The 12499-nt window shown below is 37.5% G+C and overlaps 1 protein-coding gene across 2 annotated transcripts in view; it reads left to right on the top strand.

Annotated features, from left to right (window-relative positions):
• Positions 1-12499, top strand: part of IFT74 (intraflagellar transport 74) — a 90522-nt gene that overhangs the window by 13696 nt on the left and 64327 nt on the right. For both annotated transcript variants that reach the window (XM_081280172.1, XM_081280171.1), the window contains exons 3-4: positions 8044-8179; positions 10791-10839. In XM_081280172.1, the coding sequence (XP_081136298.1) occupies positions 8044-8179; positions 10791-10839 (185 nt within the window). The remainder of the gene's footprint in view (positions 1-8043; positions 8180-10790; positions 10840-12499) is intronic.

The following is a 12499-nucleotide window of genomic DNA, read 5'->3' as shown; positions in this document are numbered from 1 at the left end:
ATATGAATTTCACGATTGCTGTATCTATTTCTACAAGAAATGCTGTTGGGATTTTGATTGGCATTGCATTAAATCTATAGAGAACTTTTGGTAATATCGCCATTTTGATGATGTTAGTTCTGCCTATCCATGAACAGGGTATACTTTTCCATCTTCTAAGATCTTCTTCTACTTCTCTCTTTAGCGTTCTGTAGTTTTCATTGTATAAATCTTTCACCTCTTTTGTTAGGTTGATTCCCAAGTATTTTATTTTTTTTGAGAATATTGTGAATGGAGTGTTTTTCCTCATTTCCGTTTCAGAAGTTTTGTCGCTGATATACAGAAATGCCTTTGATTTATGCGTGTTGATTTTATATCCTGCCACTTTGCTGAATTCATTTATTAGTTCTAGTAGTTTCTTTGTAGACCCTTTTGGGTCTTCTAGGTATAGAATCATGTCATCTGCAAATAGTGATAATTTAAGTTCTTCTTTTCCTATTTTTATGCCTTTAATTTCTTTCGTCTGTCTAATTGCTCTGGCCAGTGTTTCGAGAACTATATTGAATAGAAGTGGTGATAGAGGGCATCCCTGTCTTGTTCCGGATTTTAGAGGGAATGCCTTCAACTTTTGTCCATTCAGAATAATGCTAGCCTGAGGCTTAGCATAGATAGCTTTTACAATGTTAAGGTAAGTTCCTGTTATCCCTAGTTTTTCTAATGTTTTGAACATAAAGGGATGCTGTACTTTGTCAAATGCTTTCTCTGCATCTATCGAGATGATCATATGGTTCTTATCTTTAAGTCTATTGATGTGGTGAATAACATTTATTGATTTCCGTATGTTGAACCATCCTTGCATCCCAGGGATGAATCCTACTTGATCATGGTGCACTATTTTTTTGATGTGTTTTTGTATTCGATTCGCCAGAATTTTATTGAGGATTTTTGCATCTAGGTTCATTAGAGATATTGGTCTGTAGTTTTCTTTCTTTGAGGTGTCTTTGTCTGGTTTCGGAATCAGGGTGATGTTGGCCTCATAGAATGAATTTGGAAGAGCTCCATCTTTTTCTATTTCCTGAAATAACTTGAAAAGTATTGGTTTTAATTCTTCTTTGAAGGTTTTGTAAAACTCCACTGTATACCCATCCGGTCCTGGACTTTTCTTGGTTGGTAGTCTTTTGATGGTTTCTTCAATTTCATCCATTGATACTGGTCTGTTCAGATTGTGTGTATCCTCCTGACTCAGTCTGGGCAAATCATATGGCTTAAGAAATTTATCGATGTCTTCACTATCCTCTATTTTATTGGAGTATAGGTTTTCAAAATAATTTCTAATTGTCTTCTGTATTTCTGTAGCATCTGTTGTGATATTGCCTTTTTCATCCTGTATGTTAGTAATTTGAGTTCTCTCTCTTCTTCTCTTCGTTAGCATGGCTAAAGGTCTGTCGATCTTATTTATTTTTTCGAAGAACCAACTTTTAGTTTTGTTAATTTTTTCAATAGTTTCTTTTGTTTCAATTTCATTGATTTCTGCTCTGATTTTAATTATTTCTTGCCTTCTGCTACATTTGCTGTTGTTTTGCTCTTCCTTTTCTAGGGCTTTGAGTTGGAGTGTGAGCTCATTTATTTGTTGGTTTCTTCTTTTTTTGAGGAATGACCACCAGGCGATGAATTTTCCTCTTAAAACTGCTTTCATTGTGTCCCATAGATTCCGATATGTTGTGTCTGTATTTTCGTTTATCTCTAAGAATTTTTTGATTTCCTCCTTTATGTCTTCTGTAACCCATTGATCATTCAGTAATATATTGTTCATTTTCCATGTGATGTAGGATTTTTCCTTCCTTCTTTTATCATTGATTTCCAGTTTCATTCCATTATGATCAGATAAAATGCATGGTATTATCTCCACCCCTTTATATTTACTGAGGGTTGCCCTATGGCATAATATATGGTCTATTTTTGAGAAGGATCCATGTGCTGCTGAGAAAAAAGTATAGCCATTTGATGATGGTTGATATATTCTATATAAGTCAGTTAAGTCTAGGTTATTGATTGTGTTACTGAGATCTATAGTTTCTTTATTCAACTTTTGTTTGGAGGATCTGTCCAATGGTGAGAGAGGTGTGTTGAAGTCTCCCATAATTATTGTGTTGTGGTCTATTTGATTCTTGAATTTGAGAAGAATTTGTTTTATGAATGTCGCAGCACCATTATTTGGTGCGTAAATATTGATAATTGTTATGTCTTGTTGGTGAATGGTTCCTTTTAACAGTATATAATGACCTTCTTTATCCCTTTTGATTAACTTAGTCTTGAAGTCGATTTTATTTGATATGAGGATGGCCACCCCTGCTTGCTTGCGAGGACCGTGCGCGTGGTATATTTTTTCCCATCCTTTCACCTTTAGCCTGTGTATGTCTTTTCCAATCAGATGTGTCTCCTGGAGGCAGCATATTGTTGGATTTGTTTTTTTAATCCATGATACCAGCCTATGTCGCTTTATTGGAGAGTTTAAGCCATTAACATTCAGAGTTACTATTGATATATGGTTTGAACTTCCATCCATGATTGATTGTTTATCCTTTTTTTTAAAAAAAAAAAAATTTTAGTTTGTTTCACCATGATTGTCTTTCCCCTCGCCCTCTGTCTTTACTGAGGCACTTCCCACTGATGGTTTTGGTTATTGTTTTTCATTTCTTCCTCGTGTAGTGTTTTGCTCAAAATGCTTTGCAATGCTGGTTTTCTGGCTGCAAATTCTTTTAACTTTTGTTTATCATGAAAGATTTTTTTTCGTTGTCATACCTGAAGCTTAATTTTGCTGGATACAGGATTCTTGGTTGGCATCCATTGTCTTTCAGTGTTTGAAATACATTGTTCCATGACCTTCTTGCTTTCAGTGTCTGTGATGAAAAATCCGTTGTTAACCGTATTGGTTTACCCCTAAATGTAATCTGTCTCCTTTCTCTTGTAGCTTTTAATATTTTCTCTTTGTTCTGTATATTGGATATCTTCATAACAATGTGTCTTGGCGTTGGTCTACTGTGATTTTGTGTGCTTTGTGTCCTGTATGCATCTTCAATTTGTATATCTGTTTCCTTTTTTATTTCTGGAAAGTTTTCTGTAATTATTTCATCCAGCAGGTTACTCATTCCCTTGGTTTGAATCTCTGTACCTTCTTCTATCCCGATGACTCGTAAGTTTGGTTTCTTCATGTTATCCCATAACTCTTGGATGTTTGTCTCGTGATTTTTTACCAGCCTTTCTGAGTTGGCTAGACTCTTTTCAAGATGGTATATTTTGTCTTCATTATCTGACGTTCTGGTTTCTACTTGCTCCACTCTGTTAGTGATACTCTCAATTGAGTTTTTAATTTGGTTTATCGTTTCCTTCATTTCTAGAATTATTGTTTGATTATTTTTGATAATCTCTAGCTCCCGATAGAGATGCTTAACTTCTTCTTTTATCTGTTTATGAAATTCATTCTCAATGTGTTCTTTCGCTGCTTGAATTTGCTGTCTTGTATCTTCCTTAAGGTTCCATTCCATCTGTCTAAGGTGTTCCTTGAGTTCTTTATATGACCATTTTTCTGATGACTCTAGGTCCTCCTGAATATTTAGGCTGTCCTGCATTGTTTGTAGTCCTTTTCTTCCTTGTTTTTTGAAGCTGCTCATGTTACTTCTTGTTCTGTTTGACTGCTGGGTTACTGTTTACTCCTATAAATTAATTTGATGTTTGGGAGGAAAGGTATTTGAAGGGAAGGGGTGAAGTCACTAAAGAGAATGAGAGTAGGCAGGTAGAATTCAAGGAAAGGGGGGATAAGAGAAATGAAAAGACTAAAGAAGAAAAAAATAGGAACTAAAAAAGAAAAAAATTAAAAAAGAAATAATAATAATTAAAAAAAATAATAATAATTAAAAAAATACTAATAATAATTAAAAGAAATTTAAATTAAAATTAGTAGAAAAAAAAATTTTTTAAAAAATATCTTGTAAAAAAAAATTAATTAAACAATAGGAAAGAAAAAAATGCAACTGAAAGAAAAACCCAAATCAAAAAAAAAAAAGAGAAAAGAAAAAGGAAAAGAAAAAAAAAAAAAAACCTAATAAATGCCGTCTTAGAGTTTGATTAACTTCTCTTCCAGTAGGTGGCACTTTGTCCACCAGGCCAAGTTTCTCCTGTCAATACGCGGGAACCAATCACTTTGCAGCAGCTCCTCCCAGACTGGGCGAGTCTCCAATCCTGAGTGTCTAGGGCCTCCTCTTGTGTCTAGTCACTTCCCACTTTTTCTCTAGCCAGGCCCCTCTCACCACAATACTGGCTACAAGCCAGGTCTGCTGCTCCCGGGAGCCCTGTTTTCATGAACGACTGGGCACACCCTTCCAGTTTGCCATTCCCTCAGACCCTAAGTTTGTAGAGCTTGTGGCTGAGAATCCTCAGCGGATTTTACTTGCCCTCCGGTATCCACTTCCCCGTAGCTGGTGCAAGAGACCTCAGCAGTCAGCCCTGGTGGGAGCGGTAGATCCGGGCCGCGGGACCCGCACCACCTCTGATTCCCTCGGGCTGGCTGTAGCACTCGTGGGAGAGCTGGGAGGGGCCCTTAAGGTTTTCCCGATGTGTGGAGAGGGAAGGCTGTGGGATCACACACCTGTAGCTGTTGGTTTCAACGAAGTTATCTCCTCCACAGCAGTCTGATGACGTTGTTTCCCTTTGCTGGGCTACCAATGCAACGGGTGGGTCCTTCTCTCTCAAGCCCCGTTTCAAACCTGTGGCCACTACTTATGAAGACTCGGTAGGCATTTACCTTCGTATGATGAGAAGGGCTGACCAGTTGTTTCAGCCGGATGGATTAATGCCGAGTCATCGCTGTTTGTCTGCGGGAAGCAGGTGACCGGGAGTTTGAATTCAGCGGATCAGGGCTCAGTGCGTGTTCTCGGTTCACTTGGATTTTAAATTGTCTCTCATCTTATCAGCTGTTTCATTTAATTCGGCAGCTCATTCGCGTGGTGAAGAGTCTGCTCTATGGTGCTCTGTGGGAGGCGGCGGCAGCAGCAGCTGCGGCAGCGGCCTTCGGGACCCGGAGCTGGTTTTCTTGCTGCGAATTCTTTTAGCTTTTGTTTATCGTGAAAGATTTTAATTTCATTGTCAAATCTGAAGCTTAATTTTGCTGGATACAGTATTCTTGGTTGGAATCCATTATTTTTCAGCGTTTGAAATACATTGTTCCAGGATCTTCTCGCTTTCAAAGTCTGTGATGAGAAATCAGTCATTAACCTAATTGGTTTACCCCTGAATTTAATCTGCATCCTTTCTCTCGTAGCTTTTAATATTCTCTCCTTGTTCTGTACGTTGGCTATCTTCATAATTATATGTCTTGGAGTTGGTCTATTATGGTTTTGAATGTTTGGGGTCCTGTAGGCTTCCAGGATTTGGCAATCCATTCCATCTTTCATCTCTGGGAAGTTTTCTAGAATTATTTCATTTAATATGCTGTCCATTCCTTTGGTTTGAGTCTCTGTGCCTTCTTCTATCCCGATGACCCTCAAATTTGTTTTTTTTATGACATCCCATATCTCTTGAATAGATTGCTCGTGGGATTTAAGCATCTTTTCTGTGTTGACTATATTCTTTTCAAGTTGATAAACCTTGTCTTCATTATCTGATGTTCTGACTTCTACTTGATCAAGTCTGTTTGTAATATTCTCGTTTGAGTTTTTAATTCGCTTTATATTTTCCTGCAATTCTAGGATTATTGTTTGATTTTTTTAAAGATCTCTATCTCCTGGTAGAGCTCATTATTTGTCATTTGAATTTGTTTGTTTAATTCATTTTCAAAATATACTTTTATTTCTTGGACTTGCTGTCTCATGTCTTCCCTAATATTCCTTTCCATTCGAGTTAGGTATGCCTTGAGTTCTTTCTCTATCCCTGCTTCTGATGTTTCTATGTCCTCCTGTAGAATTAAGTTTTCCAGCATTGTTTGTACTCCTTTTTTCCCTTGTTTTCCCATGTTGTCCACGTTACTTTCTAGCTCTATTTGATTGCCGTGTTTCTGCTCTCTTCTATAGATTTGTTTTGGTTCTGTATTACTCTGTTGTTTCTTCTTTGTGTTGTCAAACTGTGCCTGCTAACGTGGATTCTGCTGGGAAGGAATTCCGACAGCTGAGCTCCAGTGACGTCACTACTCTGCTATGACAGGCCGCAGGGTCCTTGCTGGGGTGTCCTAATGGGGCTGTGTGACTGGACTGTCTCTGTTTGGTTTCAGCTCCCCGTCGAGGCAGGTGAGCAGTCTCCAGCCGCCCAGTATCTCAGGCAGCGGGCGGGTGATTGGTCGCGGCGGGGGAGTGGACTCCGGCCGCCCAGTCACGCGGGCAGCGGGCCAGCTGTTGCTGGTGGGCGGGCGATCTCTAGGCACCCAGTCCAGCGGTCGGTCGTCGGCGGGCGGGCGTTCTCCTACCGCCCAGTTACATGGGCAGTGGGTGAACTGTCGCCGGAGGGCCTACGGTTTCCAGCCGCCCAGTCGCGAGTGCCTGGCCTCTAGTCCCCTAGTTTCTCCTGCTAGTCTTGGTTTTTCCTGCTAGACCAGATTTCTCCTGAGTGATGGCTCTCGGCAGTTCATACTGTACTCTGGACCTGCCGTTTGTTGGGTGTGGAGGGTGTCTATTGGGGACCCCGGCACTCTATTGTTTTGTTTCCCTTGTGGGGGATAGAACTGTGCCGCTTCCTTCCCCCTCTGAAATCCCGCACTCAGCCCGAGGGTCAGTGCGGGCTCATCCGGCAGGATTCCACAGAATTGCAGCCACTTTTCTCCCTGCTTGCTAATTAATCACTTCTCTGTGGCGCCCCGCCTTCTGTAGCCGCGGGGAAGGCCGGGCGAATCAGTCAGCCCGGATCCCCAGGGTCGCACAATTGGCTATTGGGATCCCTGGCACTCTATCTTTTTGATTTTTTTCTGCTTGCCCCTCCCCCAGCGCTGGCTAGACAGGTTTAGTTTTGGCTGTTGATGGGAGGGGGAGTTGAAGGTCAGGTGTCTCTAGTTTTCCCCTAGTCTTTATGCGGGCTCACCCTGATACTTCCTCCCCCCGAAAAGCCTAGGAGAGGTTTTATGCGGATTCCCCGATGTATGGGGGATGGGCTGAGTGACACAGACCTGTTTTATTGTTGCAGTCTGTCGGAGAGTGGCGGTGGATACTTCAGCTCTCCAAGATGGTGGCCGCTGATTGCCTTGGTGGAGTTACGTTGTGGGGGACGGGACTGTATCACTCCTTCCCCGTCTGAAATCCCGTACTCAGCCCGGGGGTCAGTGCGGGCTTGGCCGGTGGGGTTCCACCGAATGGCAGCCACTTTCCTCCCTGCTTGCTAATTAATCGCTTCTCTGTGGCGTCCCGCCTTCTGTAGCCGTGGGGCAGGCCGCAGGGATAAGTCAGCCCGGATCTCCGGGGTCGCACAATTGCCTATTCCATTGCCACTTATTAATGTTTGTATTTTCAAAAATAATAATCATCTTAAAATATGCAAACAGCAAAGTAATGGAGTTCCTGTTGAATGTGTAAACACTGTCAATAGTGTTGTGTCTATCTTCTAGACTTTTCTACTGTGCATTTATTACAAATAATCAAACACATACGCACATATAATTTGTATGGTTTTGGTCTGTTCCAAAATCAGAATAATACCACGTGCATTGATATTCTCTCCATTTTTTTTTTATTGAAGCAATATAGTTGTACATATTGAAGGGATTTGTTTTAACATATTGGTACATGCACATAATGTATACATTGTTTTGCATCTCTCTTTTGTTTCAATCATATGTTCTGAATATATTTCCATGTGAGTACATATCTATCCATTAATGTATGTGGTTTATATGATATAATATGTACATAAATTTAAATATTCAAGAAATTTATTATCTAATAATATTGAATAATAGTATTATTTCATACAGTAAAAATGCAAGGAATATTTTACTAATTATGTAGAATTTTATGTTTTCAAATTATCTTTGCATTCTAGAAGGACTGTTTTTTACTATTTTAATGAAAGTAAAATCTTTTTGTTTAGTTGCCCCCTGGAACAGCAAGACCAGGTTCTCGTGGTGGTCCTTTGGGGACTGGTGGTGTTCTGTCATCTCAGATCAAAGTTGCTGATCGTCCTGTAACACAGCAAGGTTTGAGTGGAATGAAAACTGGGATGAAAGGTATTTGTTTTATGAAGATGAGTATATTTTGTACAAAAAGTATTACATTACCATATAACCAAATCAGAATTAGAACATAATTCTTGTTTGATTCATAAAATGGTTGTGAGATAAAAACAGAATGAATATGAAAACACATTGTAAACTAGTAAGTTATAAACATATGACTTATTTTGATATTCATTTTTTTGAATATGTAACTTTGTTATAAGTTAAAGGAATTCAAAATCATGTAGCAATATTCTGATATACTTTTTAGTAGTTTTCATATAAAAATGATGCTATTAAAATATTGGTATTTATAATCAGTGAGTCAAGAAATGTTACTTTTTTCCTAATTATTATAAAGATCCAGTCTATTTTTTTTTTTTGGTACTGGAGATTGAAATCATGGGCACTCGACCACTGAGCCACATCCCCAGCCCTATTTTATATCTTTATTTAGAGACAGAGTCTTACTAAGTTGTTTAGTGCCTCATTTTTGCTGAGGCTGGCTTTGAAGTCTCAATCCTATTGCCTCAGCCTCCCAAACCGCTGGGATTACAGGCATGTGCTACCACTCTGGCTCCATTCTAATTCTTAAATAAGGAACTAAGTCTAGCAAATAAGTCTCTTCTGAATCTCTCATTATGCATCTATTTAGAAAATCATTAGAAAAATGAATGCATATTGTGTATGTGGTATATATAAACAAACCTTGGTAAACTTTTTTTGTGTGTGTGAAAAGTTCTTTTCTTTAATTTTGACAAATGGCTGGGGATGCAGCTCAATAAAGGGTACTTACCTAGCCTATGGAAGCCCTAGGTTCAACTACCAGCAAAAAAAAAAAAAAAAAAAATCATTATGTTCTTTATTGTGACAAATGGTTTATCAGGGAAGAAGATATTCTGCTATTACAAAATTAATTTTAAGATACATAGTACAATTGACCCTTATTATTCAGTGCTTTACATCTGCAGATTCAGTCAACCACAGATCAAAAATAGTTGAAAAAAGCTGCATCTGTACTCAACACATACAGGCTATTCTTGTCATTAGTCCCTAAACAATATAGTGCAACAACTATTTCTATGGCATTTACATTATATTAGATACTATAAGTAATTTAGAGATGATTTAAACTACATGCAATGATACACACAGGTTATATGCAAATATTAGGTCATCTTGTATAAGAGACTTGGGAATTCCTGGATTTGGGTGTCTATACAAGGGGTCCTAGAATCAATCCCCTACAATTGCCTTGAGATGACTGTACTTTTTATAATAATATGTCATGACTTTTAGTAATTACCAATACTATAAAAATGAAGCAAAATTATATAGTTGTTCAACTAATCTTTAAAATGTATTCAAAGTAATTTTTAAATGTTTAATGTTACTTATCAAAAAAACATTAAGGATAGAAATATACTTAAATTTTCTAGAGAATATGTCAGATATTTATCTTATATAAACTTCCTTCAAAACAGACCAAGTGTCATTTAAAATGGTCAGTTTCTATGAATATACTTCAAAGCCTTACATGAGAGTTCAGATTGTTACCACTATGCACCATTATCTGCTGTGACTTTTGTTCTTTCTTATTCTAAGTCCCATTTCCAGTTATTACAAGACATTTTTCCTTTCTACTAAGAACAGACATTACAGGCAGTACTTTCTAGACTTTACTTCTCACACTTTGCAAGGCATTTCATCCCTTATAAAATTTGGGACATTTAACCTAGAAATACTTTTTTGGGCTTGTTTGTTATTGTTTTGTTTGCCATGCCTGGAGATCAAACCCAGATCCCTGAACTTGGCTAGGCAAATACTCTACCCCTGAGCTATGCCCCAAACCCCTAGGAATACTTTCTTCATTCTACTGAAATGTAATAGCATGTATTTATTTATTTATTTAGGTACCAGGTACCAGGGATTGAGCCCAGGGGCACTTAACCACTGAGCAACATCTCCAGCTCTTTTTTATATTTTATTAGAGATAGGATCTCACTAAGTTGCTTTGAGCCTCACTAAGTTGCTGAGGCTTTGAAGTATATTCAAGGCTTTGAACTCTCCATCCTGCTGCTTCGGACTCCTAAGTTGCTAGGATTACAGGCGTGCACTACCACGCCCAGCTAACATCATGTTTTTAAAAGTCTCCTAAGAGAAATATGGAAAATTGTTGTCTCTTAGTCACATTTAGGAATATCTAAAGTCTCCAATATCTGATAGTCATTTGTAATACTCAAAATTAAGTAAAATAAAAATTAATTTCTTTAGTAGCACCAGCCATTTTTCAAGTGCTCAGTAGTTCCATGTAGCTACTCTTAATTGGACAGTCCTACTATATTTTGTTGTCAGAGAAACTTCTTTTTTTAGGCTCCCTTATACCTAGTTTCCATTTAGCTAGCCTATACTATGAATCTACTATCTTAATAGTCTCACCTCATTCCATCTTTGTGGTCTTTTTAAAATATCATGATTTTAAGATACTAGTTCTCTTTTCTTAATGTTTGGTGGCAGTAATGAAAGCTGTCTGAGAATTATGTATAATTCTGGTTGTGCTTTGGATTTTTGCTATTTTGCTGGCATTTTGAGACTGGACACTAACATTTAAACATTTTTTCAGGTCCCCAGAGGCAAATTTTAGACAAATCTTATTATCTCGGACTTCTTAGGTATGTTAATTAAACATGTCTTTCTATGAGTGATCATGCAGTTTTATCTATGGTTCTTATCATAATAATTAGGTATCTGTTGATGCCTAAGAATTATTTTGTAGTTTATCAATTTCTGGTTTATTTGGCTATTCTGTAAAATATATACAATAATAGAATTAGACTGAGATATAAAATTTTATGTATTTGCATATATATGAGCTATATATTTTGTCTCAGTCTGTTTGTACTTCTATAACAAAATGCCTGAAGTTGGGTGATTTAATAATTATGTAAATTTATTTCTCTTAGTTCTGGACATTAGGAAGTCTAGGATCAGTGTACTGGTAGGATCAGTGTTTGATAAGGGCCTGGTTCAATAGATAGCACAATCTAGGTGTCCTCTCTCTCACATAATTAAAGAGCAAAACAGGGCCTACCACTTCCCTCCAGCCCTTTCATAATATACTACCTAATCTTATTTATGAGGGAAGAGCCTTTCTGGCCTAATCAGCTCTGAAGCTTCACTTCTTAATACTATTGATTTGGGGACATGCACATTCAAACCATATCATAACGTTTACTGTTTTCATCTGAAGATAAACATAATATTCTAAACTTTTTGGTATTCTGAAACATATTTGTGTTATTGTAATGCCACCTGTTATACCTAATAAAAAAGGAAAAATCTATGGAGGGCTGGGGTATAGCTCAGTTGGTAGAGAGCTTGCTTCACATGCACAAGACCCTGGGTTCAATCCCCAGCACCACCAAAAAAAAAAAAAAAGGAAAAATCTGTATACTTTTTTGTGACACAACCTAATCAGTAGAGGGTTTTAGATAAATATATGTTTGGTAAGTTACTACAAATATGACGTAATTTTAATTAATCCATAAGCTTTGTCATATGTCACTTAAGTGTGAAGCACTAAATTAAGAACTTGTCAAATGTCTAGCTCCAAATTGAGAACTTTTGGTCATTTTCTACCTACCATATGCTTGGATTTCCTATTGTTCTATCTACATTTTCCAATTTTACTTTATTTTCTTATTGGCTCCTCATCTGTATCTTCTTTCTCTCTTATTTCCATTTAATTTAATCCATTCTTCTATCATGCCTTAAAAGCCTTGTTTACTTTCTTAGTTCTTGATTCTTTTGTTTCTTAATTACCTGGAGGATCATTTTGATTCTCAAATTCCTAGGAGGCCATCTTTCCTTAAAACTAAGATTAATAACAAAGACAGTAAGTCTGTGAGATGATGTATAATGTCTCTGATATTCAGTGACATTCTAATCAAAAGAAAAAAAGGAAATAAAACAATGTCTGGTTATTGCATTGCCTCCTTTTAGGTTTTGTGCTTCTGCATCAAAGAATATTTATGTTAGTATAATTGTTTTTCTAGAGCATTAGTTTTCAACTGGGTTGATTCCATTAGTAAATATTTGGCAATTTAAAATTTTTTTTTATAGTTGTAGATGGAAAGCATTTTGTTCATTTTTTTTTTAATGCGGTGCTAAGGATCGAACCCAGTCCCTCACACATGCTAAGTAAGTGCTCTGCCACTGAGCTACAGCCCCAGCCCATATTTGGCAATTTTTATACACATTTCTGGTTGTCACAATTGGGGTTTTTTACTGCTGGCATCGAGACCAGGGATGTTTCTATACATACTGTAGTGC

Source organism: Spermophilus citellus (genome assembly GCF_964194105.1).
Source record: "Spermophilus citellus genome assembly, chromosome: 2".
Lineage (NCBI taxonomy): Eukaryota > Metazoa > Chordata > Mammalia > Rodentia > Sciuridae > Spermophilus > Spermophilus citellus.
This window is presented reverse-complemented; position numbering and strand designations above follow the sequence as displayed.